This window comes from Sprattus sprattus (genome assembly GCF_963457725.1).
Source record: "Sprattus sprattus genome assembly, chromosome: 14".
Lineage (NCBI taxonomy): Eukaryota > Metazoa > Chordata > Actinopteri > Clupeiformes > Clupeidae > Sprattus > Sprattus sprattus.
The window spans coordinates 13,405,859-13,429,610 of record NC_137912.1 but is presented as its reverse complement, the minus strand read 5'-3'; the positions used below and the strand labels follow the sequence as shown (position 1 = coordinate 13,429,610).

General features: G+C 47.0%; 1 protein-coding gene across 1 annotated transcript in view; it reads left to right on the top strand.

The window, feature by feature from the left end:
• grm8a (glutamate receptor, metabotropic 8a) overlaps window positions 1–23,752 on the top strand; it is a gene marked incomplete at both ends in the record, with an annotated part of 132,345 nt that overhangs the window by 28,054 nt on the left and 80,539 nt on the right. Inside the window, one exon of the mRNA XM_080851033.1 lies at window positions 20,361–20,577. Within this exon, the coding sequence (XP_080707159.1) occupies window positions 20,361–20,577 (217 nt within the window). The remainder of the gene's footprint in view (window positions 1–20,360; window positions 20,578–23,752) is intronic.

Below are 23,752 nucleotides of genomic sequence, written 5' to 3'. Positions count from 1 at the left end.
TTCTCCCTTGCTCTCATGCTTTAGCACACAATAACATTGTGGGGATAGAGAGGGTACTTGTTGTTCTCATTCTTCTCACTGCTCTGGTGAAGGAGGTAATCTGGGGATGAGAGCGGATGGAGCTATTATTCTACTCTCGGCGAGAAAAGTGTTCCTTCAGGGTGTCATCTTGTTAAAACGAAGGATTACGGGGCCAATGCGGTAAAAGTTCGGGGGGGGGGGGGGGGTGTATCAATAGTGTGGTGGTGGTGAAATTGAAAAGAGAGGTGTTATCGGTGTAAGAGCAGACATCAGCAATTATAAGGTGAGTCCATCCCCTAGCCCAGCCCTTGTGCAGTGTTTTCTTGCTACACTTGAAATGAATAAATACTAGTCATAATACTGAATCATAATGCAGGTTTGGCATCTCTCTGTACAACCGCAGGTATTGCCTCTTTTCCCTTCTTCCTGTCATTCTCACTGACACACTCTCCCTCCCACCTCGCTTCTCTACCTGTCTTTTCTGGACCTTTCCCTCGCATAATAATATTTATGCTGACTGAAAGACAAGCTGGGGGATTTTCCAAAAATAGCGTGGCTGTGGTGTGCAACACAATGCAGGAGCTGCACATTAGCATTGCAAAAGCCATGCAGGAAATTTCCTTCAGTGCCGAAGGACACTTAACACCAGTAATGACATTGGAAGTGGTGTGTGTGTGTGTGTGTGTGTGTGTGTGTGTGTGTGTGTGTGTGTGTGTGTCTGGTGGGGAGTATGTGTCCCCAGTGTGTGTCCATTCTTCGTCCCATTAGGATGTGAGAATTGTGCTGAGTAACACTGGGCATTCACAAAGGCCCAGAGGGTGGTGTGAAACAGCCACACACACACACTCATACACGCACACACACACACACACACACACACACACACACACACACACACACACACACACACACACACACACACACACACACACACACACACACACACACACACACACACACACACATGCTCTCGAATCTCAGGGGTCGGGAGTTTCCAACTCGTCTGAGCCGAAGGGGCCCGAGCTGCGCCGGTGCACTCGGCACCACTGAACCGTGACATGGCTCACCTGAGTGGCGCTTGCCTCCAGCCTCACCTGCCCAGCCCTCATTAACTCCGCTAACCCCGATCCATCTCACAGGCCTCTTGGACCTCCTGTGGCTGACCGTGGGGATGGATCACTCTCTCCGCTGCTAAAGCTGTACCATAATTTTGCCGCAGCCAGAGCTTTTGTTCCGTCTCATTTATTTACATTACAGTTGAGTTTGAATCAGGTTGTTAATTATTGAAAAACCGCATGAGACGTTTGATGCAAGGCATAATGTTCCCTTATCTCGTTTACAGAGTTAAAGTTGTGTGAGGCGAGACTTTGATATTTTGTTCTGCGACCTTTTAATAAGGACAACATTACACAGCATTGTTTTTCTCTACTGAAATAAGCGGCTCTGTGTTCTGATCCTGGCGACCAGCGGTGGCATATAAACACCAAACTGCATGAGGTTTCTCACATCTTCGCTCACTTGCTAATGAGATGCTGTGGCCCTCCAGCACCAGTCGAGGTGTTCCTTGACAGGACCACTGGGCCATATCCAGGCCATTAAAGCACAATCTCCCCCCCAGTCCCTGCGGGCAGTATTGGCACCCCCTCAACCGCCCCACCCACCCAAACAGACCCAGACGCTGTCAGTCATCAAGGGACTCAACTCAACTCACCAATTACACTATGGAGCTCTCTCTGTTCCTTGTTATTATGGGATATTTGGTCATTAGTGATTGCCTAAGCTCTCTAAAGAGCCGTCGTGTTCCTATGGAGACCCTCTTGTTATCAGCCTGGCTCGAAATTGGACAAGAAAAGACTCGACTGTGTTTAAAGACTCAGCCTGGGGGCAGCCATTTGTCTGTTCACAGTGAGTTGAGGCTGTATAGACTTCCTTCTCTAACAAGAGACGTGGCCAACCATCAAAAGGTCCCCTTTGATTCAGACCTTTCATTAGCCACAAATGACACATGGCGGTCAGCACTAGGTGGAAGTTTTAATTTAACTGGAAATGTAGTTCTGACCTTGCCTCAAAGCTCATTGTGGGGAAGTCGCAACGGTAGTTTGTTTCCGACATTCCTTATGACGTTTCGTGTTAAATCCATCGGGGCAGATGATAGGAAAAGTTAGAAATAGATCTCAAGCACTGAACACTGCTGATGCAGGGAAAATGGGACTCTCTAGCCAAAGCACGGTGAGGAAAACTCAACCTGAAGCAGTCAGTTGGCAGTCAGAGTAATAACATTTCAACAGATATGGAGAGAAAGGAAATATACGAGGCTTAAAAGTGTTGATAACCAAAGATGAGTCACCACGCGTGTGATGACCTTTCACAAAACACACACACACACACAAACACACACACACACACACACACATACACACACACACACACAGTGCCCCTGAAACCTAGCAAGCTGCTTCTGCGTGGCTTAAGTCTTGCCCACTGCTAGGTCACCTTGGAGATGTGTTTTACAGGCCAGGCACAGAGAATGAATTATCTGATAAGAATCAACCATATACTCCTTGAAGATAGAGCATGGGGAGTCCCTATGAACATGAATGGGCTGATCCTCCATCCTGAGCTCCACCGTCTAATATATTTATAATGAACTGTGTCTTCAAAGCGCTCGCAAAGGTCAGGCCAGTGTTTGCTTGGAGGCCTCTGGGCCGGTTAACATCGGATTGTTTGCGGCTCTTGACTCGATGTGTATTATCCCAGAGACCTCAAAACGAATATTTTGCGTTGTTCTCTCCTGGGTTACAAAAAAAAGAGTGCATATTGTTTTGTTTTAGCCCCCCCCCCGTGTCATTATTTTGACAAGGAAATTGCTACACAGCCCCACAGCGATATGCAGCTGCCGGATTCGCCTCATATCTTGGTAACGCCGTTTCTGATTGGTACTGTGGTAGAGACTTGAGATCTCAAGAGTCTTGCAGTGGAATTAATGGCTGCCACAGACTGTCAGTTTGGCCAGGTCACCGTAGTATAAGATTTCCCATGGCTCCCTGCCCACTGAGCTTTGTACGCATAAATCACTCCATGAGAGTGACCTCCTCGTGCCCAAACAAGGCCTCTGTGGAGAGACTGGGAATTAACTGGCATGCCTTCTATCTGCAGAGAGACGGTAATACTTAACTAATACTTAAGTGATTTTATTTCTTTCTTTTTCTTTCTTTTTTTTTTAAAACTTGGACATTAAAAACGCGCGAGCGAGTGTCAAGCCTCCTCCTCTACTACCCGCTGCCTGTCAGCCTGCCAGGGTTGTCTCCTTAATGCCTTCCTTCCGCCTGTAATTTGCATCTTGTCTCCTCAAAGCGGTACTTTTCAATATTTCAATCATTCTGGATTTCAGGAGACATTATTAAGCCACAGCCTGACTTGTCGCCTCATGAAATATGAATTTTTATTTACACATTTGCTTATTTTATGGCAGCGGTGCCATTTGATCTGCTTGATGTTATTCAGATTCACACCTGAGAGTGCTTCTCTTCTGTGAATGCGTATGTGTGGGTACTCTGTTTTTAGGATTTAAGGTGACTGTGGGTGTGTGTGTCTATGAGTGTGTGTGTGTGTGTGTGTGTGTGTGTGTGTGTGTGTGTGTGTTTGTGCTTCTGTGTGTGTGTGTGTGTGTGTGTGTGTGTGTTTGTGCTTCTGTGTGTGTGTGTGTGTGTGTGTGTGTGTGTGTGTGTGAGAAGTAGAGGAGCTGTACTCCTGGACCCTGTTCACGCTCCCTCCTTTCATCACACCTTCTTACTCCTTCCTGGCTGTCTGTGCAGCGGTGACAGGGGCTGCTGGGGCTGATGTCCTCTGGGCCTCCTGAGAAGCCTTGCTGATGTTAATTATATCTCTGATCTCACTCGCACTGACAGAGCGCGTGTGTGTGTGTGTGTGTGTGCGAACGTGTGCCCATGTTTGTGTGTGCTTAGGACTGTACGTGTTTGCGTGTGTAAACAAGCACCACCCACGGCAATTCTTTCATACCCACTTGTGTGTGGAGTGCTATTTCACCTTGATGTGTGATGATGTGTGTTAAGTTAAAGCGTGATGCCTTACAGTAATGTTTCCCACCATGAGTGATCACCTTTCTGGAAGAGTTATAGGCATAGGTTGAGCACCTCCCCCAAAATAAACAAAATGCTGCATTTGTGACACCTTTGGCCACTTCTTCAAGTGTTTGGATTCATGTGAGATGAGCAGTATATTTTTGGTAATAGTCGCAAGCAAAGCGTCAAGGCATGCACTGTGGAGATGTGTAGTGCGGATGTTTTATATGCCAGAGATGTGTGCCGTTGGTGCGTGACTGATGATTTTCATCTGAGCCAGAGGAGTGTTGAGCCTCTCTGAGAATCACGAAGCTCACGAGGCACTTTACAATGGCTGGCGAGCTCTTGTGCGCTGCATCACAATGTGTGTTTTTAAGAGGAGCTGACCTACACCTCTCACCCCTGGAGACCGTCTCGCAGCCAGACAGCGGGCAGGCAGGCAGGCATAGACATCGTGATATCTCAGCCTCTCTCCTCCTCCTCCTCCTCCTCCTCCTCCTCCTCTTCCACTCTCTCTTTGTTTCTCTCTCTCTCTCCCTCTCCCTCTCTCTCCCTCTATGCCCGTTCTCTCTCATCTTCCCACAATAGTGATGAGTTGGGACTTTCCACTGCTATTTCTGTGCTGAAGCACATGAATCCAGCGGATGAGGAGACGGCGATATGTTCTTTTTTATCCTAGGACACAGCGTATTTTTTTTTTGTTCTTCCCCGGCTGAAGAGTTGTTGAAAAGCGTTTGAGCTGCTTGCGCGGCTACGTCCGTGAACCCCCTTAAAACAGCGGCCAGCCTGTTAAGCAGGGAGCTGCTTTTGATTCTCGTCAAGAGGACGTTTTGTATAAGAAATAAAAACCTCTGATCCCCCCCTGTTCTCTCTTTATTAGTTTGGCTTTGTATTTGATGGTTCTCATCTGTAGAGCGTGGCGTGGATATGATTCAGACGGAGAGTTTACTGGCTTTCCAATAATGGGTAGGAAGGACCAGACAGCAATAATGTCCAAGCAGAGGTCGCAGGTGCTGAATATGACGGACTAGGGGGAAACAAGCTTGCAGCTCTGGAGGAGAGTTTGATTGCCTATCATATTATTGGTGATAGATGATTCCCGCAACTTCTTTTCTTACTTTTCTATGGTCTAATCTTGTCATGACATCATCTTAAGAAGCCTTGTATAGAAAACTTCACATTGAATATACCACCTTCCACAGCATCAGTCATAGACTTGACACCTCCAATACTAACCTAATTTTGCAGCCTGAAACGCCTGTAAAATTAAATTAAATCATCTCACTTCTTCCAAGCAGTCTGACACAGTTGTAGAACCCTAATGCATAATTTAGTCATGGGCTCTACATCAAAATATACACCCCATATTTCACTTACAGGTTTTCCTGATTTCTAACACACTGTATCCAGTTCCCTCTGCAATAGAGCCTAAAGCTTTGCTTCAGTTCTCAAAGGATATGCACTTATCTCATAACTTTAAACACTATTCGTACATTTTTGTTTATGCTTTCAATAAGCACACGCTGTCAATACAATAAACCCATAGCATCAACATCTGAACTCAACAAGCACACCTTTTGCACGCCGAAAACACTTTTACTTTAATTAACAATTATTTACACATCAAGCAGAAAGGTAGGATCAATAGGGACACTGGTGTGGCAATATGCTTCTACGATGCAGAAGTGGGGAGACACCAGAGGGGGGTGGGGGGGGTGGGGGTGGAGTAGGACAGGCATGAAGAGGATGAGGAAGAGGGAGAGAGAGACCACAATACTAATACACATTAATCAGATGAAGTTCATGCTACCTTAGTTCATCATATGCTCATACATGGGATGGCTATGATGAAGCTCATGCTACCTTAGTTCATCATATGCTCATACATGGGATGACTATGATGAAGCTCGACAGTGTAGTGCAGAGTGTAGCCAAACCTACAGTGAGCCATTTCACAACTGCATCCATTTTCAACGTTATTTGCATTGCTGTACCTGCAGTATGTGTATTGTATTGTAAACCTGTAGTGCATGTAAAGAATATACTTACACTTGGACCTTGTTCTTATTGCTTGTAACTCCGTAGTAATAGGGTGATAGTACAATGAGCAAATGCCAAGGGCAAACATTCCTACCAGGGCAACAAGAGCCCTGATTATACACACCTGGGCATACAGTATTCCCCACATTATTTGGCAAAGGCAAGCATCTTGTTTTTCTGAAGCAGTCCAGAGAGGAGTAACCTCTTGTGATCCTGATGCAGATCGGAGTCTACAGTATAGGAAATGATGCTGAGTATCTATCTAAGAAAATTGCTGCGTTTTTTTATCTTTTCGTATAGATCTGTCAATCAACTCGTGTTGCTTGCTAGAGGCAAAAATTCAAATATGTGCACTTAAATTATATTATTGTTTTATTAGTGTGCCCCCTTAAGGGTAATCTGTATGCCAAAATAATCGATTGCCCTGTAAATCATTTCAGGGAAAAAAAGACCTTTTGGTGAAAGTGTTTTAAAATAAGACGCATAGTGTGTGTTTTTGACTGCTTGTGTGTCGTCTGACAGCACAGTTTGATCTCGACCTGGTTGTACAGATGGGAGTGTCCTTTTGATTATGAGAAAATGGTGAATTGTTTCAGAAGATGAGTCCGAGTGTCTGAGCAATTGAGAGAAACTCTTCACTCTGGAAGCTGCCATATAAGACACTTCTTCTTATGTCTTTGGAGGCGGTTCTAATATCCTATAGTGATAAATGCACATACCTGGGAGCACTGTGATTAGACTCATATCTCCAACAGGCCACCTGCGGAGGATAGTGCACTGAACCTGCTCTTTTGTGGCTTTGGGGGAATTTATGATATATTTGCCAGCGCTGACACCCGGAATAGCTTGGGAAATCTTTGTTCATGACATGTCAATGATCTACCTCTTTATGGATAATAGTAATATTTTCCGGATTGTTGCACACAGTGAGTGTAAGCCGGATGTTTTGCCTTGAGAGTGCCTGAGATGACGTGCACACACACACACACACACACACACTCACACAGACACACACACATTTGCACATGCAGAGCGTACATTAAGCAGGAGCTGTTTAATGCACCACTGAAAATGAAATGATGTGGAGGAGGGCAGGCAGACCCACCCAGAAAAATTCCCCAGACAGAAAAGGGATTAGACTGATATTCACCTATCTGTAAGTCCAAGAGAGAAAGACACAGAGGTAGAGAAAGAGCGAGAGAGAGAGAGAGAGAGAGAGAGAGAGGGAGTGAGAGAGAAATAGGAAGAGGTGGTGTGTAATGAATGTTAGTGTGTGCGTGTGTGTCTATGTGTTTGTGAGAGAGATGAAGAGAGAGAGAGATGAAGAGAGAGAGGGAGAGAGAGCCTATTTTGGAAGCTTGCGGGTAGCAGTGGGGGCAGTCGCAATGTGTATCTTCAATCCCCATCGCTAAAGAGATTGAGAGATGAGCAATAAAATCCCCCTCATAAAGACGGGTTGGGTTTTGGGGATGGACAGAGGTGCGAAGGAGGAGAAGATGGTGCGAAGGAGGAGAAGATGGTGGGAAGGAGGAGAAGATGGTGGGGGGAGATAGAGATGGAGGGATAGAGGCTCATTGTGATGGAGTGAACTCCAAAAGGGAGGGAGGGATGATTGGGTTACCATGGCACATGCTGACAGTCCCAAGGGAGCCCTGCTGGTACTGAGTGAACTAGAGAGAAAGAGAGAGAGAGAGAGAGAGAAAGAGAGAGAGAGAGAGAGAGAGAGAGAGAGAGAGAAAGAGAGAGAGAGAGAGAGGGAGAGAACAAGGGAGGAGAAGAAGAAGAAGAAGAGGGAATGAGACAGAGGGGAGGGGAAAAGAAAGGGAGAGTAATAGAAGGATGGAGAGTATGAGAAGGACAGTGAAGGAGAGAGAGAGAGAGTGAAAGACTGAAAAAGGGGGAAGAGAGAGACTTAATATGGTGGGGGTGAAAGAATATGAGAGGTGGATGGTGTGAGAAAGAGGGAGGGAGAGGAGCAAATAAGCTAAGGGAGAAAAAGTAGAAGAGTGGCAGGAGAGATAGATAGAGAGAGAGGGAGAAGGAGAGAGAGAGGGAGAAGGAGAGAATGACAGAGCAACCGAGACGGAGGTGCAAATAGGATGAAGGAGGGGAGTGAAACACAGATGGCTAGGGAGGGGGTCTGAGAGTGGAAGAGAGAGAAGAGGTCTGAGAGTGGAGACAGAGAGAGAGAGAGAGAGAGAGAAGAGAGGGGGAGAGAGAAGGAGGGAGGGAGGGAGGGGTGAGAAGGCGAGGGAGAAGCAGAAAGCGAAGAGATGACAGACAAAAGCGTGCTCTGCGTCGGCGCTGACACACAGGCGCACTGAAGCCAGGAGAGAGGAGATGAGATACGAGACAAATCATACTGAGATAAAATAACACAACTAACAGAGATGGAACTGAAATGCCAAGACACAGAATGGAGATGAGTGTGTGATTGATCCGGTATGTAAAATAAACACAGCAACTCAAGAGCAGGATGAAGTATGGAATTGAATGATTCACAGATGGAGAGAGAGAGATTAAGAAAGAGAGACGGAGAGAGGAAGAGAGAGAGAGAGAGAGAGAGAGAGAGAGAGAGAGAGAGAGAGGATAGAATAGAAAATAGGCTCTATGAAAGCCCAGCTGTGGAGTGCTCCAGGGGAAAGCTACAGTCCCCACTGAGGGGCAACTCATTGATACGCTGGGCAGAGCCAGGGAGCCTCACAAGGACATCATTATCAATTATCACATCAGACCCCTGAGTCAAGGACCACAGCGGCTGATTTGTGATCTGTCAGAGGCCCAGAGCCGAGGCGTTCAGACCAGGAGCCTTTCGCTCAACCCCCGGCTAGCCTGGAGCAGACAGCAAAATATGGCCACGGCGGCTCCGGTCTCACAACTTGTGTGGACAAGCTAATTAACTTTCCCTCAGCACTGCCGCCCCCCCCCCCCCCCACCCCCCTCCTCTTGGTCAACAGTGGCACAAAGGCCTGACAGCTGGCATTGGTATGCAGAGAGGGTAGAGTGCTGTCAGTCTTCAGCCTGGACCCAAGGCAACAGCTAATCATTAATTATTTATAATTGTTGTGGACATTAAGAGGCTCAATGCCTGCTGGAAAAGGAGGTTAATGTGACAAGGGGGGATATTTGTGTGGTGCCCTCTGAGGCTAGCCTCTGTGGTAAACAACATATCAGCTGCTGATTATGTTGCCTCGTGCCTGAGGGGGGACTGACCTTTGTATGAAGGATAACAAAGAGCCAAGTGTAACATTTGCATTAGACACCAGTTGCCAGTGATCCCAGTGGTGTTTTCTTTTCTGCCTTTGTTTTTCCGTGGTGGTGGTGGTGGTGCTGTTGCCACCGTGGTGAAGTTTATGCTGTCACTCGTTTAAACAGCCCTCTAACCATCGCTGTATGACAGTTCAGACATGTCCAAACAGCCCCCTATTCCTTTGCCCAAATCCCAATTGGGACTTACAGTATGTGACCAAATAAGATTACAAATTGCAACAGTATTTTTTTTTAGGGGGTTGGCTCGGAGGGAGGGGGCATGTTCTGAGTGTTCAAGAGAGTGACGTGTGGCTGGGGAGGAGGAGGAGGAGGAGGAGGAGGCACCAAAGGAGGAGGAGGAACCTGATGGACACCTCGGCGGGGACAGCATGCAGAGAGTGTGGTGGTGCACAAAGCGACATCGCACTTATCTGGCAACAGGCAGGAAATAGGGAACAGCATGACGCTCCCACAGGTGGTTGCGGGGAGGAGATCTGTGACTAGCTTCTGTTGGACCAGCATAGGGGGGTCTTATGAAGTGGGCTAGAGCCAGCTTGGAGCATGGTGGGGGGGTGGAGCTCTAAAAATACCAAAAATATCACCCATCCCATGAGGCCACTCTGGTACAATTAACGAGTCACGATATGCCACATTTGGACAAACTGCTGAACGCTGGTGGAATAATATTGCGGCATAATGCTATAGCCTATGAATCATGAGGCAGTTTTACTACCATTTCAGTGGTGCTAAGCAGCAGAGTTTAACCTGTGTGAAATTTTGGAAAGTGGTGAGGGCCTATTTGTGCTCTTAAATTGTGCCTCCTCGGTTCTGAGACGCTAAGGAAACCACAGGCTGTGCAAATGTATTTTAGAATATCTTCACAATACTAGAGTGGACTAGGAAAATGACATGTAAACTACATGGCCCGCATAGAGGAGGATTAGCAAGAATGAAATGAAATAACAAGGAATTTTCCGTTCCAAGAAATAGTTTTTTATCTCTCGTGATTAGGTTTCTGTCAACAATAGACTAAAATGTTTGTTGTAAATCGTATTCTTAGTGAATTAAAGTTTGTAGATGTGGTGGCTGTATTCGGAAAGGTGTGAAGCAGTGCCTGTGAGTTACGCTAAATGGTTTTGCAACCTGTCTAGTGAATGTGAGGATGAGTGTGACTTTATTACAGATATATTCTTGTGATAAAACTTAACATGTATACTGTACACAAGCAACAACATTTGTATAAATTGTACTTGCCATTTTTTTTACAAAGAAAAAATGCGGCAGAGGCTGTAGCAACATTACATAACTGATTTATTGGGTATATTGGGTAAATAGCTTCTATATGCCATTATGAATGTGCCTACAAAATTTCATTAAGATTGGCCATTCAAACAGGCATGTATTGGCTGCTGAATTTTGATTAGCCATTGGCAGTCATTTTGTATGAGATGTGAGCAAATGTAGCCAATCATAAACACACAAAATTCCTCAGATATTGAAATGTGCCAGTTGCAGTGGCCCCTATGCATGAAATCTCACACAATTTGGTATGCATTCAAACAATGTGGTAGTGATGCAGGGTGCCAAATTGCACATTTACATCCTAAGGTATTGGGTAGTGAAGTGCTAGATATTTGCTTGGGATATCCACAAATTAATTGTAATGAGCTGGGCTAATGCGCCTGCGCGTAGTAGCTGTCATAATTATTCACAATAACACAAAAGCTTTTCAGAGGACATTCAGTGAACACAAACAACAACAACAACACAGGCTGCCCTTTGATTGGCTTTGTTAAGCTGCACAGTCCTCCGCTGAAAGGCAATCAATGAAAACAGGCTCCTCTTGTTTATGCTCCTGAGCTAGAATCTGTCCACCTACACCCCCCCCCCAAAAGGGTTAAACGTGCTGATTGAGAGATGGTGTCACAAACAGGAGTCGAAGTCAGATGCGACTGCGTTCCGTGCTCGTTTGGGGCTTGGGCGATTAGTCACTGCGTGCTGCTGGCTAATTACAACCACTCGCTGCCTCCACCTTTCGCTCTGAGCTGCGATGAATAACGACCTGCCAAGAGTCGCGTGGCCTGTTTTTTTTCACTGCACTGTTGCTCCGTCCTGCCTCTCGGCGTGCAGAGCGTGGCTTTCAACAGGCGCGAAGGGAGGAGTCGCAGGTGCACTGGATGTCTGTCTGCCAGCCAGTCTGCCAGCCAGCTAGTGATGCAGAGGGGAATATGAGGCACTATGATGGGGAGCCAATTCTCGGGTCGTCACAAAAAAAGAGAAAATGAAACAGAATACGGAAGAGGAAAAAAGGCCATCCACATGAGGGTTGAGAGAGGAGCGAGGTAATATTCTTTTATGCCAGTGAGCACATATTCGGAGCAATTAGCTACCTGAAAGCCCCGTTTTGGTAAAAATGGTAATTGTCACATATTGTCTCTGCATGCAATGTTAAAATAGATGCATCTCTCGGAGGGGAACATTAAAGCAGTGTGCTCATATCCCAGTGAGGCATACCCACACACACGCACACACACGCACACACACACGCACACACACACGCACACACACGCACACACACACGCACACACACACACACACACACACACACACACACACACACACACACACACACACACACACACACACACACACCGCACACACACCACACACACACACACACACACACACACCACACACACACACACACACCACACACACACACTACAAGCCATAATACCAGCGTTCCAGACGATGGCCACAGGTGGGCTAAGCTGCTCTGCTGAGAAGCAGAGACGCGACGTGACGGGCCAGTGGAGTTTTGGGAGCAATCCTGCGAGTGAGACTCTCTGACACTGCCACTAATCCGACATGATTGCCGCAGCAAGTTCCGGCTCTGGCTCTCCGTCGTCCTGCCAGAGCTCCTCCGTCGTAGCTACAGCCGCCACGCCTCCACGTGGCACACAGCCCGTCTGTCCTCCCCTCCCCTCCTCTCTGTCTCCACAAATGCCAGTATGCCTTATTCTGGTCCATCCGTCCATCGTCACGAATTTGCCATCTGATGCTGACGACAACAGGTCTGGCTGCGGCGCACAAAGGGCCTGTCCCGATGACGAATGAAACCCTCGTCTTCCGCTGACGTGGGCGCGGACACTTGCCAGGCCAGCGGGGACACGACAGGATGGCATGCTGAGAGCGGGCGAGGCTGGGATGCATTCTGCCCTACAATCACGTCCCTGACACCGTCATTACCACTGAGCCCAGACGAGCGCGCGTGTGTACGTTCCGGCTCATTGACGAGGAAATGACCAGTTGCTTGGTGACATTTGGAGGCCAAATGGTGCTTAGGAATCCTCAGTGGAAACGGAAGCCTCGGTCGGCCTGAACTCGTGGGTTCATGGGCACTGGCATGTTTGTCTGACTGGGTATTCCTGGCACTCTCTTGGCAAACAGGATAAGAGGACTGTGTTTTGGGCTTGGCTGTCATTTCCCTTGGTCAGGAGCCCAGCAAACCCGGCTGCTAGTCCCCTGGTACGCACTGTCACACAGCATCAGCCACCGTGCTTTAAATTATGTGACACCGATGCTCTGAATGGCCCGTCAGATATCAAAGCTACATCCTCCTCATGTCAACATGTCACCCGCATTTCCAGTGCTGCAACCACCATAATCTGAAAGAGATGCATGCTTTTTCTTTCATTTCTTCCTTGCTTTCCCCCCTTGCTCCGTCTTTGTCTCTTTGTGTTGTATCAACCCACTGCAATTCAAAATCGTTTGAAATTCAAAGCATTCCCTGGCACGTATCACATAACGCCCCCGTCGGATCTTGTTCATTTGGTGGCTGAGATAAGAAAGCTTTTAACTCGGCCTGAGAGAGTGAGATGAGTCAGAAGTGGGAAATGTAGTTTTAACAACATGGCACCTCTGTGATCTTATCGATGACATCCTGCTCTCTATTCCCCTCCAGGAGAGTACAGAGCAAAAGCCTTTACATTTCTGTGAAAGATCTAATGCTGCCTCTTTGTGGTAGACGCTACAGATTTATCAGCGTAAGTCGTTGGAGCGTGCCAAACCTGACATGAGGTTGAAGCCCTTTTACTTATTCCAATGTCATTTTGATGAGTTTACTCCAGGGGCAAGTGAGTTGTCTGCTGTCCAGGATTAGCCCGGTCGACGTCGAGCGCTTTATTTGAGTGGCTTGTTTATTGACAGGCCGGCCTGGCCAGGAGTACTCTGCACGCTTGTTTGAACAGAGCGCTGGAGCTTTCCAAAGGGATCATGCCGTGTCCACGGAGCGGAGCAGGCACTCCACTCACCAATCAGCCAATGCACCCCCCTCACCCCCTACCCTACAATGTGCCCCCTACCTTCCTCCCTCAACCAAGCCCCTTTGGTGACCTTGATTGCAATTGGGTTTGACTAGGGCTTTCCATCGCGCCGAAGTAGTGCCGTCCTCAATTCTGACGGCGAGCCGTGAAGGAGGGAAAGTGTGTTTGATGTTTGCAATCATTTCAAGCGTCCTACGATGCTGCCCAGAAAATAAACCCTACAACAAGAAACTAAAACAGCAACACGGTGGGCGGCAGGTGGTGGAGGTTTCTCCGATAGCCACTTTGGACAGTTCTGCTGGCAAGCGGCTTCAGGTTCAGGGGAGGTGGGGGGGGGGGCGTTTGGCTTTTGCTGCAGGTAAAATGAGGAGAGATGAAGTTAGACTGACACCCGGTGACTGCTGGACCCCTCTGCTATACTCTCCTTTATTGTATTTGGTATTAAAGTCTTATCAGTGTCGGCCTGCCTGCCAAGACTGACACTTTTGGGTGTTATTGGAGAGGCAACTCATTGCCCTCACCTGTCAATTGTTTTCCGCTGTTTTTTTCTTTCTGGAGCACACACTTGCGGCAACATCTATTAAACCTCAGTGAAGAAAGAAAAAATAGATATTTTGAGTGTACCCGCATAGTTTTCGAGGACTTCTGATGAAATGGGTTTGGGTTTTTTGCCAGCCGACTGAGTGTGAAAGTAATAAGACGTGACTTGATCGTTACGAGGTGGCTGAGAGGTGGATGCTAATCCGGGGTTGATTAATCTGGCTGGAGTCGCACACTAATTGTGGCTCGAACTCGACCTGAGTGTTCCAGAACTCTGTTACCCGAGGCGATTGGAATGCGGGAGAAGAACTGTGCGTGCCTTAGCTAAAAATGGAGAAGACCCCCCCCCCACCCCCCTCTACCTCGAGTCTGCTGCAGACAAAGAGTGGAGAATAATAATATTGTTTATGAGCAATTAAAATGGTTATGAGGAGTTGGAGATGGGAGAGGAGAATGAACTTTGATAGAATGAGGAGTTTGCGTGCTGCTTTTGATCTCACATCCCACGTATGGGTGGAGACACACACGCTGCGCCTATCTACCGCTTCCGTTATCTCGAGCACACACACACACGCACACACACACACACACCACACACACACAAACATCTGCACACATACCCACCTACACACATACACACGCATGCACAGTGTCTCACATCTCAAGAATTCATCAGAGAGAGGTAATTTGGTTGCTCATTTTCCAAAAGCATAATCAATGTCGATATAATGATCTGTGGGTGGATTATTTTAGAACTCTTTCTGTCTTTTGTAGTGTAGTGTGCATGTGTGTGTGTGTATGTGTGTGTGCGTGTTTTTGCTCTCTCACTCCTTTTATAATGACGCATGTCTGCCCTTCTCCACTGAAGTGTTTCACAATAAAGGTCTATGGTGGGTTAATTAGCATCGTCAGAGCCCCATCTATCAGACCGGCCCCCGCGTTCCCCGGCCCGACAGCTTCATTAGCGCCTACATGACACGCTGAGGACCAGAAAAGGGGCACAGGGCCAGGATCTGCAAAGTACGGGTCCGTTCCCCACCCCTAACCCCCCCCCCCCCCCCCCCCCCCCCGACCCCACCCCACAAAAAAGGCATCTGTATCAAGCACTGCGCAGGCTCAGCAGATGACAGGCGAGGCGGGTTCCCACTGCGTGCTCCTTGGCTCTCCAAGCCCCCGCTCGAGATTAAAGCTGCTTCAAGAGAGAGATTCAACGTGCTGCATGATGGGCCGCCAGCTCCCTGCTCCCCACCCCCACTCCACCCCCCCGCCCTCGATGGTCCTCGTGCTCCGCTTAGCTTTATTCAATTTTGTCTTTTCTTTGTAGTTCTTTCATTCTCTTCCTCTTTCTGTCTCTCTTTTTCAGTCGCTTTGATTCTTTTCCCTTTTACTATTTTCGGGTCTCAGACGCTCTCTTGCACGTGAGGCAGCTGAGGCAGCTGAGACAATGCGCCCTCAGCATTTGATGTATGGCCTCTCTTCCCTCCAAGGCTGCCTCCGCTGGCCTCAGCAACCCAAGACACGTTCAGGCCCTCCCATTCTCTGCAGACCCCCGCCGATTCTCTAGGCGGCGGCCCCTATAATGTGGCGAGGGCAGTCTCCGCTAAATCGGTACGCCGCGCAGGACCTTAACCCACAACACACACACAGACAAACAACCTCCCCCTGCCCCTATCTCCCCACACACAGATACACACACACACACACACAGATACACACACACACACACACTGACCACCAATCTATGCCCCCCCAGTCCCACACACACACACACACACAGAGGAAGTGAACAGAGTTATCTCATGTCATTATTACATAAACTCTTTGATCCACACTTTACATCACCACACTCCAATCATTTCCCTGTTCCAATGCTGCAACCAGGTCACGATGTAAAATGATAAAAATGGAGTTTTACAAAGAAAACACATGGATGACAATATCCTGCATTGGGTTCATGGTTCAATGAGATTTCATTGTGTGGGTATGTTTATTAAGTTATTTGCTTTTATGCTGTGCATTAGCAGCTGTTGACCTGCAGCAGTATTGAATTAGATGCTTAATTGAAGCACTGAACTTTCCCGTAATAGTGATAGATCAAGATCATCGCTCGGAAGGCCCTGGAAGATGAAAGGATGCTTGTTTAATCAGCTTAATTGAAAGCTGATTAGCGAAATTGAAATGGAGAGGATTTTCAAGTGTTATTGTCCCCGACTCATGTGTTACTGCAAAAGTTATTTTCGCAAACCAAGGTTCTTTGCCGGTTGCTCTGACTCAGCTGTCGGCAGTTTTAGTGACTATCAGTGTAATTCCTTTTCTTTGGGAGTAAATACGATGTTGATGACGCACATGTTTATTAAAAAGGACTCCACCATGTGTTTTTGCAATATCGGGGCTCAAAATGGATAATAATCAAATGGTTGAACCGTCATCCCGAATCTGTCATCTGGTGTGGTACATGTAAGGACGTGCCAAGAATAACCGCTACATATTCATGAAACTCCCCCATTGCCTTTGAAATGGATATTCCTCCATCTAAATCTATCCTGACTGACTCCACTGCCTGTTATGTCTCTTGACCCCTTTGCTTTTTGTATTATTTGTTTATCTGCCATACATACATTATTCATGAATAACTTGTATGTAAACTTGAGGGAAGTTTGCATAGAATTATACAGTATAATCCTTTCAAAAAATGATGGGTTTATATCAGGAGTTACTGTATTCCATCTAAGAAGTTAATAGTGAAGGGAAGTTATTAGAGTTTCCCACATGCTGTATTTCTCAGTGTAATCCATTGTTCCATTTCCATTAGGAACAACTACCAATTGTACGCTGAGATTTTATATGGTGAGAACTTCACCTCTTGTATTGTTGTATTCCAGCTGCTGACTGGAAGGACTTGTGAGATTGTACAGCCAATTGCTGGCGGGTTAAAATGTCTGTGGAACTAACAAGGTTCTGGGGTGGGCTAGCTGGAGGTTCAGCTAAGCAAACAAAGTCATGGAGAGTGCAGCATGTTTTGGTCGAAATCATGGTTAAATATTTCATAAATAGCTGGCAGCCTAGTTATGAATGCTGGAGGGTAGATACACCACAGCCATGGGCATTTATGACACTCTGCATTGTGTTGCACCAACAACACCTGTTGTCGTGGTATATAAAGGGTATATTGCACTCTCTCATAAATAATGACAAAATAATAATAATATGTGCTTTACCAGTGTATGGCAATTTTTTATGTTATGACTTGTTTTTACCACTTACCACTGTAAAGTATCCAGCAAACAGCAATATGCGATATGATTACATGGTCTAATACACTTATTCAACCCGGTTGTGGGAAAACATTGAACTTTTCAATATTTCATTTTCTTTTTTAAACAATTTTTATCCCTGGAGCAACCACACTACAGCACTTGGAACACCAACTGTTATTTTAAAATAGATGTGACCAGCAAATAGTTTCCACTTGTGAAATCCACCATGCCAACTGAACAGATTAAGGATGGAATGAGAGATTTGAAAGTATAGAGATGGCTGAGACACAGATAGTGTGTTTAAGGCAACCCTGGGCTAGAATAATATTAATGTGCTGCCGAACATTTATGAGGAGTTACCAGGTGCAAGGGTTAGAGTGTGTCTAGAACAGCTACACTGCTGAATTTCTCTTTCTTTATCTACAATGTTCTGCAATCTGAGAGGCAGTTCAGTTAATCACTGTTTTTAAGTACATTATGTGTGCTGGGTTATTTTAATCATACCTGTTGCTCCATCACACTTTCCATAAATTATAAAGTGAAACATTACTATTACTATTACCATGTCCCCTCTCATGAAACCACCACTTAATCAGTAAGTGAAATGTGAAATTATGGAACTTTGAATGTGATTGATAATTATATGCAAATACACATTTTTTTTTGTTGACCTTTTTATTGAGTGCATTTACCAGTCTATTCTAGTCTCTTACTTGCCAAAGAGATTAAATTGTTGTTACCTATACTGTGGCATTTACCTAAATTTGATGAGTCATACTTTTATTTTTGAGTTGTTATGCATCAAAACCTATCCATCTGCAAGTGGGCTTACGGAAACACATAGTACGTACATACTTTAGCATGTTGGGGTGAGCTAAAAGCACCTTTGTTACACCACTTGTTGTAGCCAGGTGAACCAGCTAGACATATAGTTAGCCAGCAAAGTTAACTGACTAGCAGAATAGCCAGCAGTCAGTCAAATTGTCTTTGTTTTTGTGACTTTGTTAGCATATGCCTGTAGACTGATGTTGACATGATCCTCTCTCTCTCTCTCTCTTTCTCTCCCTCTCTCATCTGTGTTAATCATTTTATAGTGGGTGGGACTTACATGTAATAGCTGTGACACCCAAAGATGGCTGGTTTACTAAAAATAGTACACTACAGTCTGAACTAGTCTGATTACATCTCAAGGGGTTTCTTTACTGATCTTGAAGGTCATACGTGCCATGATGCCTGGCACAAATTGCCGGGTGACAGAGACAAACTGCAGTAGGTCAACCCAGAGTTGAGAAATAGTCATCACAAGATCCTTAAAAGCAGTCATTATACAATGACAAATGGTGTATGGCAGCAGGCTGCTATATATTTTTCACAGCTGTGAACCAAACTGTGGAGGAACACAGGAACAGATGGAAGTGTGGAAAGAAAAGGAGACAAACAAACAGATAAACTTTGATTAACCTTGATACCTACTCTTGTGTTTATGGAGAGGTGAATATGTTGTGAAAATAAAGTGTATATATCCCTCATGCTGCACGTCAGTATTGCAGGCTAGCAGTAGACTTGTGGTTTATGTGATGTGTGTCCTTGGCTTAGCTTTGATAAAAGGTAAAACCAAAGGATGTGTGAACATCATATCCACTCAGGCGAATCTGTTTATGACAGCGGTGAGTCTAGACCCTGAATGGATGACTGGTCCTCTGTGGGATATTAGCCCCCCCCCCCCAAAAAAAAAAAACAGCAAGAGGAGCTCACCAGTTTGACAATGTATTCAGATAACCTGTTTTCACCTGTTTCACTCTTACCTCATTCCAGCTGGAACTTTCTAGAATATGAGACGTGTTTCAAACAGAGAGACACCCCCCATCCTTGCCCCTACGTGGAGTACAGTGCTAGATTCCGCATCCCTAGCTTCCACAGGCCTTGTAGTGTCAAGCTGAAGCATTTCTTAGGCCAAAAAGTGGGGCAGCTCAAGATGGGAGGTCTGGCCCGTATGATGTGCACTGACAGTTGTAAGTGGTTGCTCAGGAGCATCTCACAAAGCTGCAGAGTGTGCAGCGAGACCTGTGAGAAAAGAACAAGAAACAGATTTTTTACATCTAAATCAATAGAAATAAATAAATAAATTGGCCAAATCAGGCAGCATGACAGGCCACAGCTCGCAAAACCGTTCTCAGCAGGAGCTGACAGTGGAATTCTTTCTGAGCGCACGTCAGTGTTGAATAGGAAAGAAGAAAAATGAAAAGATATAAACAGTCCCCCCCCCCCCCCCCCCGAACGGTCTAGCCGATGATTTGGCAATGTGGATTCATCAGCAGTGTTTGGACTTAAAGATGTCTGTGTGGGAGACGTGAGTGGAGACCTGCTGACGAATACAAATATATCAGACCGCTGGCACTCTCTCTCTCTCTCTCTCTCTCTCTCTCTCTCTCTCTCTCTCTCTCTCTCTCTCTCTTTCTCTCACCCTCTGTCTCTTCCCTCTAGAGAAATCAATCTGTCACTCACCACCTCCACCCCAAAGTCCATTAGCTAAACCTCTTGCCTATGAGCCACGCCTGCCTGCCTCCTTGCTCCTTCCCTCTCTGTCAACAGTCCTCTGCCCCATCCAGCTGGCCATCAGTATTGAGGCTAACTGCCATGTACTGATTTAACCCTATTTTGTTGTAGAAACCCTCTGTCTGTTCCTATCAATTCGCCTTTATATCAACTATTTTACTGTATCCTGGCCTATTTCCGTTCTCTTATTGATCTTATTATCCTTTCATTTTTTGACAGCAAAATGCATTTATTGTCTTTTGAGGTCTCCAGTCATAACTCAACCTGTCTTTCCAATTTTGCCTCCACAGATTCCTCAGATCAGTTATGCGTCGACAGCGCCGGACCTGAGCGACAACACCCGCTACGACTTCTTCTCCCGAGTGGTGCCACCAGACTCCTACCAGGCCCAAACCATGCTGGACATCGTCACGGCGATGGGATGGAACTACGTGTCCACACTGGCTTCGGAGGGCAGCTACGGCGAGAGCGGCGTGGAGGCGTTTGTCCAGATCTCTAGGGAGCTCGGTGAGTCATACTCCTGCAAGCGTGACAATGTCTATAGCAGCGTCCCCTGGGAGGGTGAAGTGCAGGGGTCCAGCACTTTGCCACACTTGCCTCAGGGGTGGGCTGAGGATGTTTGACTGATGTGTTTCCCAGCACATCTGGACAGAAAAATCAATCTGTCTAATTAAGCTCCTCTTGGCAAAAGTCTTAAATATCCTCCCATAGTTTGACAGCTCCTCTAAATAATGTTTTCGAAACAGGATTAGTGCCCTGTTGAGTTCGCTGTAGCGGCCTTGTATTGACAGCTGTGGCTTGGATGGGCTCTCAGTTACTCTTTCTCTCTTTTCGTATTTTGAGGCATCTGCCCCCAGAACATTTTTACTAAACAGTCGGGCTCTCTCTGAGCCGCTCAACTCTGCTGATAGCGATTCTGTTGTCTGTTGGGAGATGTTAAAGGGGACAATCACGCTGAGGGATATCTCGGTATTAACTGTCCCCACACTCGAAAAGGGCAATAGACTGCCCTTGAAGAGCCAAACACTATGGTGATATTTCACACAGTAGCTGACTGTGAGGCCTTCAGGACAGGTACACTGCACTGGAAATCGCGTGGCCTGAATGCTAAGTGCGCTTGTTGTGTAGGGGTGTGGACAGCAGGCTGCTAGGAGGTACCCCTGGGGTGTTGGCAAGTGAAAAATGGCTAACAGGAAGTAGGAACGGAATCGCGGGAGTTGGGGGATTGCCGATCGAGTGGTAAGATAATGATGGGGCCCGCCTAGCCTGCTTAGCTTGCTCGCCTGCCCGCCTCCACCAAGACAGTCTTTCCCCCTCCATTTCGATCCGTTGGAAATTAACAGTTATTATTAAGGCACCGTGGTCCCGGAGCAAGGCTCATCCCTCCTAGCTACATTATTAGCGGGGTATTTAATTTTACGCTTTTAAAATTCATGGTGCGTATCGGTGGTGCGTACAGGGGTTTGATAATAAACAGAAAACACCCGCCAGCCTTATTACACACCTAACCCTGTTGTTTGAAACCTAATGGCTTCCAGAGTATCTTACAGGCACTCTGACAGTCATGTTGAGAGGGAATACATCAGTGTTGTACTGAGCTGTGTCAGTGTGGTGATTTGTGAAACATCACTGTCCACTTTGCCAGATGAAGTGGGGGTTTGGGAGGGAGAAGTATGGGGTAAGAGAGGAAGACAGGCTGGTGGGGAAAAAAATGGATGGAGGCGTGGATGGAGAAAAAGATGGAAATGGATGGTGAGAAAATGGAAGGGGTGTGGGATGGATGGGGTGGGGGTGAGATGGATGAGGAGAAGGGAGAGATGGTGCTAGGCAGAGCTGTGACTGCTCCCATTGGCTCTCTGGTGCCTTGCCCACCCCCACCAACCCCCCTATTCCCCCCTCCCTACCCCTTCACATCTCCAGATTGCCGAAGGGATTTCTTTTTTTCTTTTTTTCCCTCCTCCTCTCTCGGTGTAAGATTTCCCATTTGAGACAGATGACAGGCTCAAGTTTTCCAGCTGCAGCACGAGTGGTGGATTAAAACTGAAAGACAAAGAACTTAACAAGCATCCAATTAGCTGCCGCGCTAATGTCACGTAACAGCCGAATGAAAAGTCAATAGCCAAGCAACAATGAAGCCCTTGTTTTCCGGTGTCTGCTTAATGGAGGGAACAATGTGCAATTTCCATGCACTTTCTGCTCCAGCTGTGCACAGAGAAACTGGGAAAAATACAATACATCAAACTCGGACTGACCTTTACTTGACAAGTGCATTAACCTTCGATTATCAAATTCATTTGCAGGCCCGTGCAGTGTACGTACATGATAGATAACCACAGCAACAGGGAGCGCCACCATAAACAAACCGAATTGTCGAAGCGAACCAAGCCACGTTCTGGAATATATTTCAGCTGACGGGTGAGCAGAGATGTCAGAGCGCGACATCTAGCTTCTGCACCCTCCCTGCTGAAGAATGTTTCACCCCCGCCGCTTCTAGCCCGCCTCGTGTAATGGGATGGTTTTCTGTGGTGCTGGGCTTCCTTTTCTCCGCAACCGGCTGCGACAGCCATGATGAAGGACGCTGCAGCTCGCTAACGACAGCGCGAAGGATGCGACCTCATTGTCTATTGTTCGGGCTCCGGAAGAAGTGGGGCAGATTGGGCCGCTGCACTCACGTTCCCCCGCAATCGCCCACCCTCCTTTAGTGTCGCTCCGCTCACCGTCGCTTGCCTTGTCGTGACGGTTTTGTCCGCTTCTCCTCGTCCTTGGCCTGCGCCTGTCTGTCAGGGCTTAGAACCTGTTAATGAGGACTGACAAAGTTCCACAGCCTGTCATCATCGCTGTCTTCATGTGATAGTAGGGGCATCTGCACATTAGGATATAGCTGCACAACTGCTGAAGAGCGGCAGAGACGTTTCTATTCCCAGCCGCACTGTATCTGTATATACAGCCATTACTATGCTGACGATCCCAAGATATCCCAAGAATACATGCTGTATTACAGTGACTCATGGCTTTGTCAGCGGTAGGAGGATCTGGTATTTAGCACACGCTTTTCCCCAAAGCGACTTACAAAGGCCTCCTGCATTATGACTATTAGGTTGCATGTAGATATTCTGTATTTGGTCTGGCAGCATGCAGAGTCGGAGGGACTAATGGGTAAAAGCACACTGGGTGGAGACGTCATGGGAATGGCTTAGATCCCAGCCTTACTCTGCTCCTCCTACACAGTGAAGCATGGTTATTCCTCCTAGACCTCCAAACGCAAACACGTGCAAACTCCCACTAGCTGCCCCGATCCCCCTCCCCAGACACATGCAAATTCCCACTACCTGCCCCGATCCCACTCCCTAGACTCATGCAAACACCCACTAGCTGCCCCGATCCCCCTCCCTAGACTCATGCAAACACCCACTAGCTGCCCCGACTCCCCTCCCTAGACTCATGCAAACTACCACTAACTGCCCCCATCCCCCTCCCCAGACACTACTCCACCGCCTGCGCCCACATCTGACAGCCCTGCTCGTTCTCCCCGACCGGGCTTGTGTCAGGGTATGGAGGATTTCCGTCCCCTCATTGGAGTCCGGTGACAGCTCCACTGCTCCCTTCCCCAGCCCCAGTCGTCGTTGGCCAGTGGCAGCCCCTCCTTGCCTTCATCAGCGCACATCAGAAGGCAGCCAGCTGG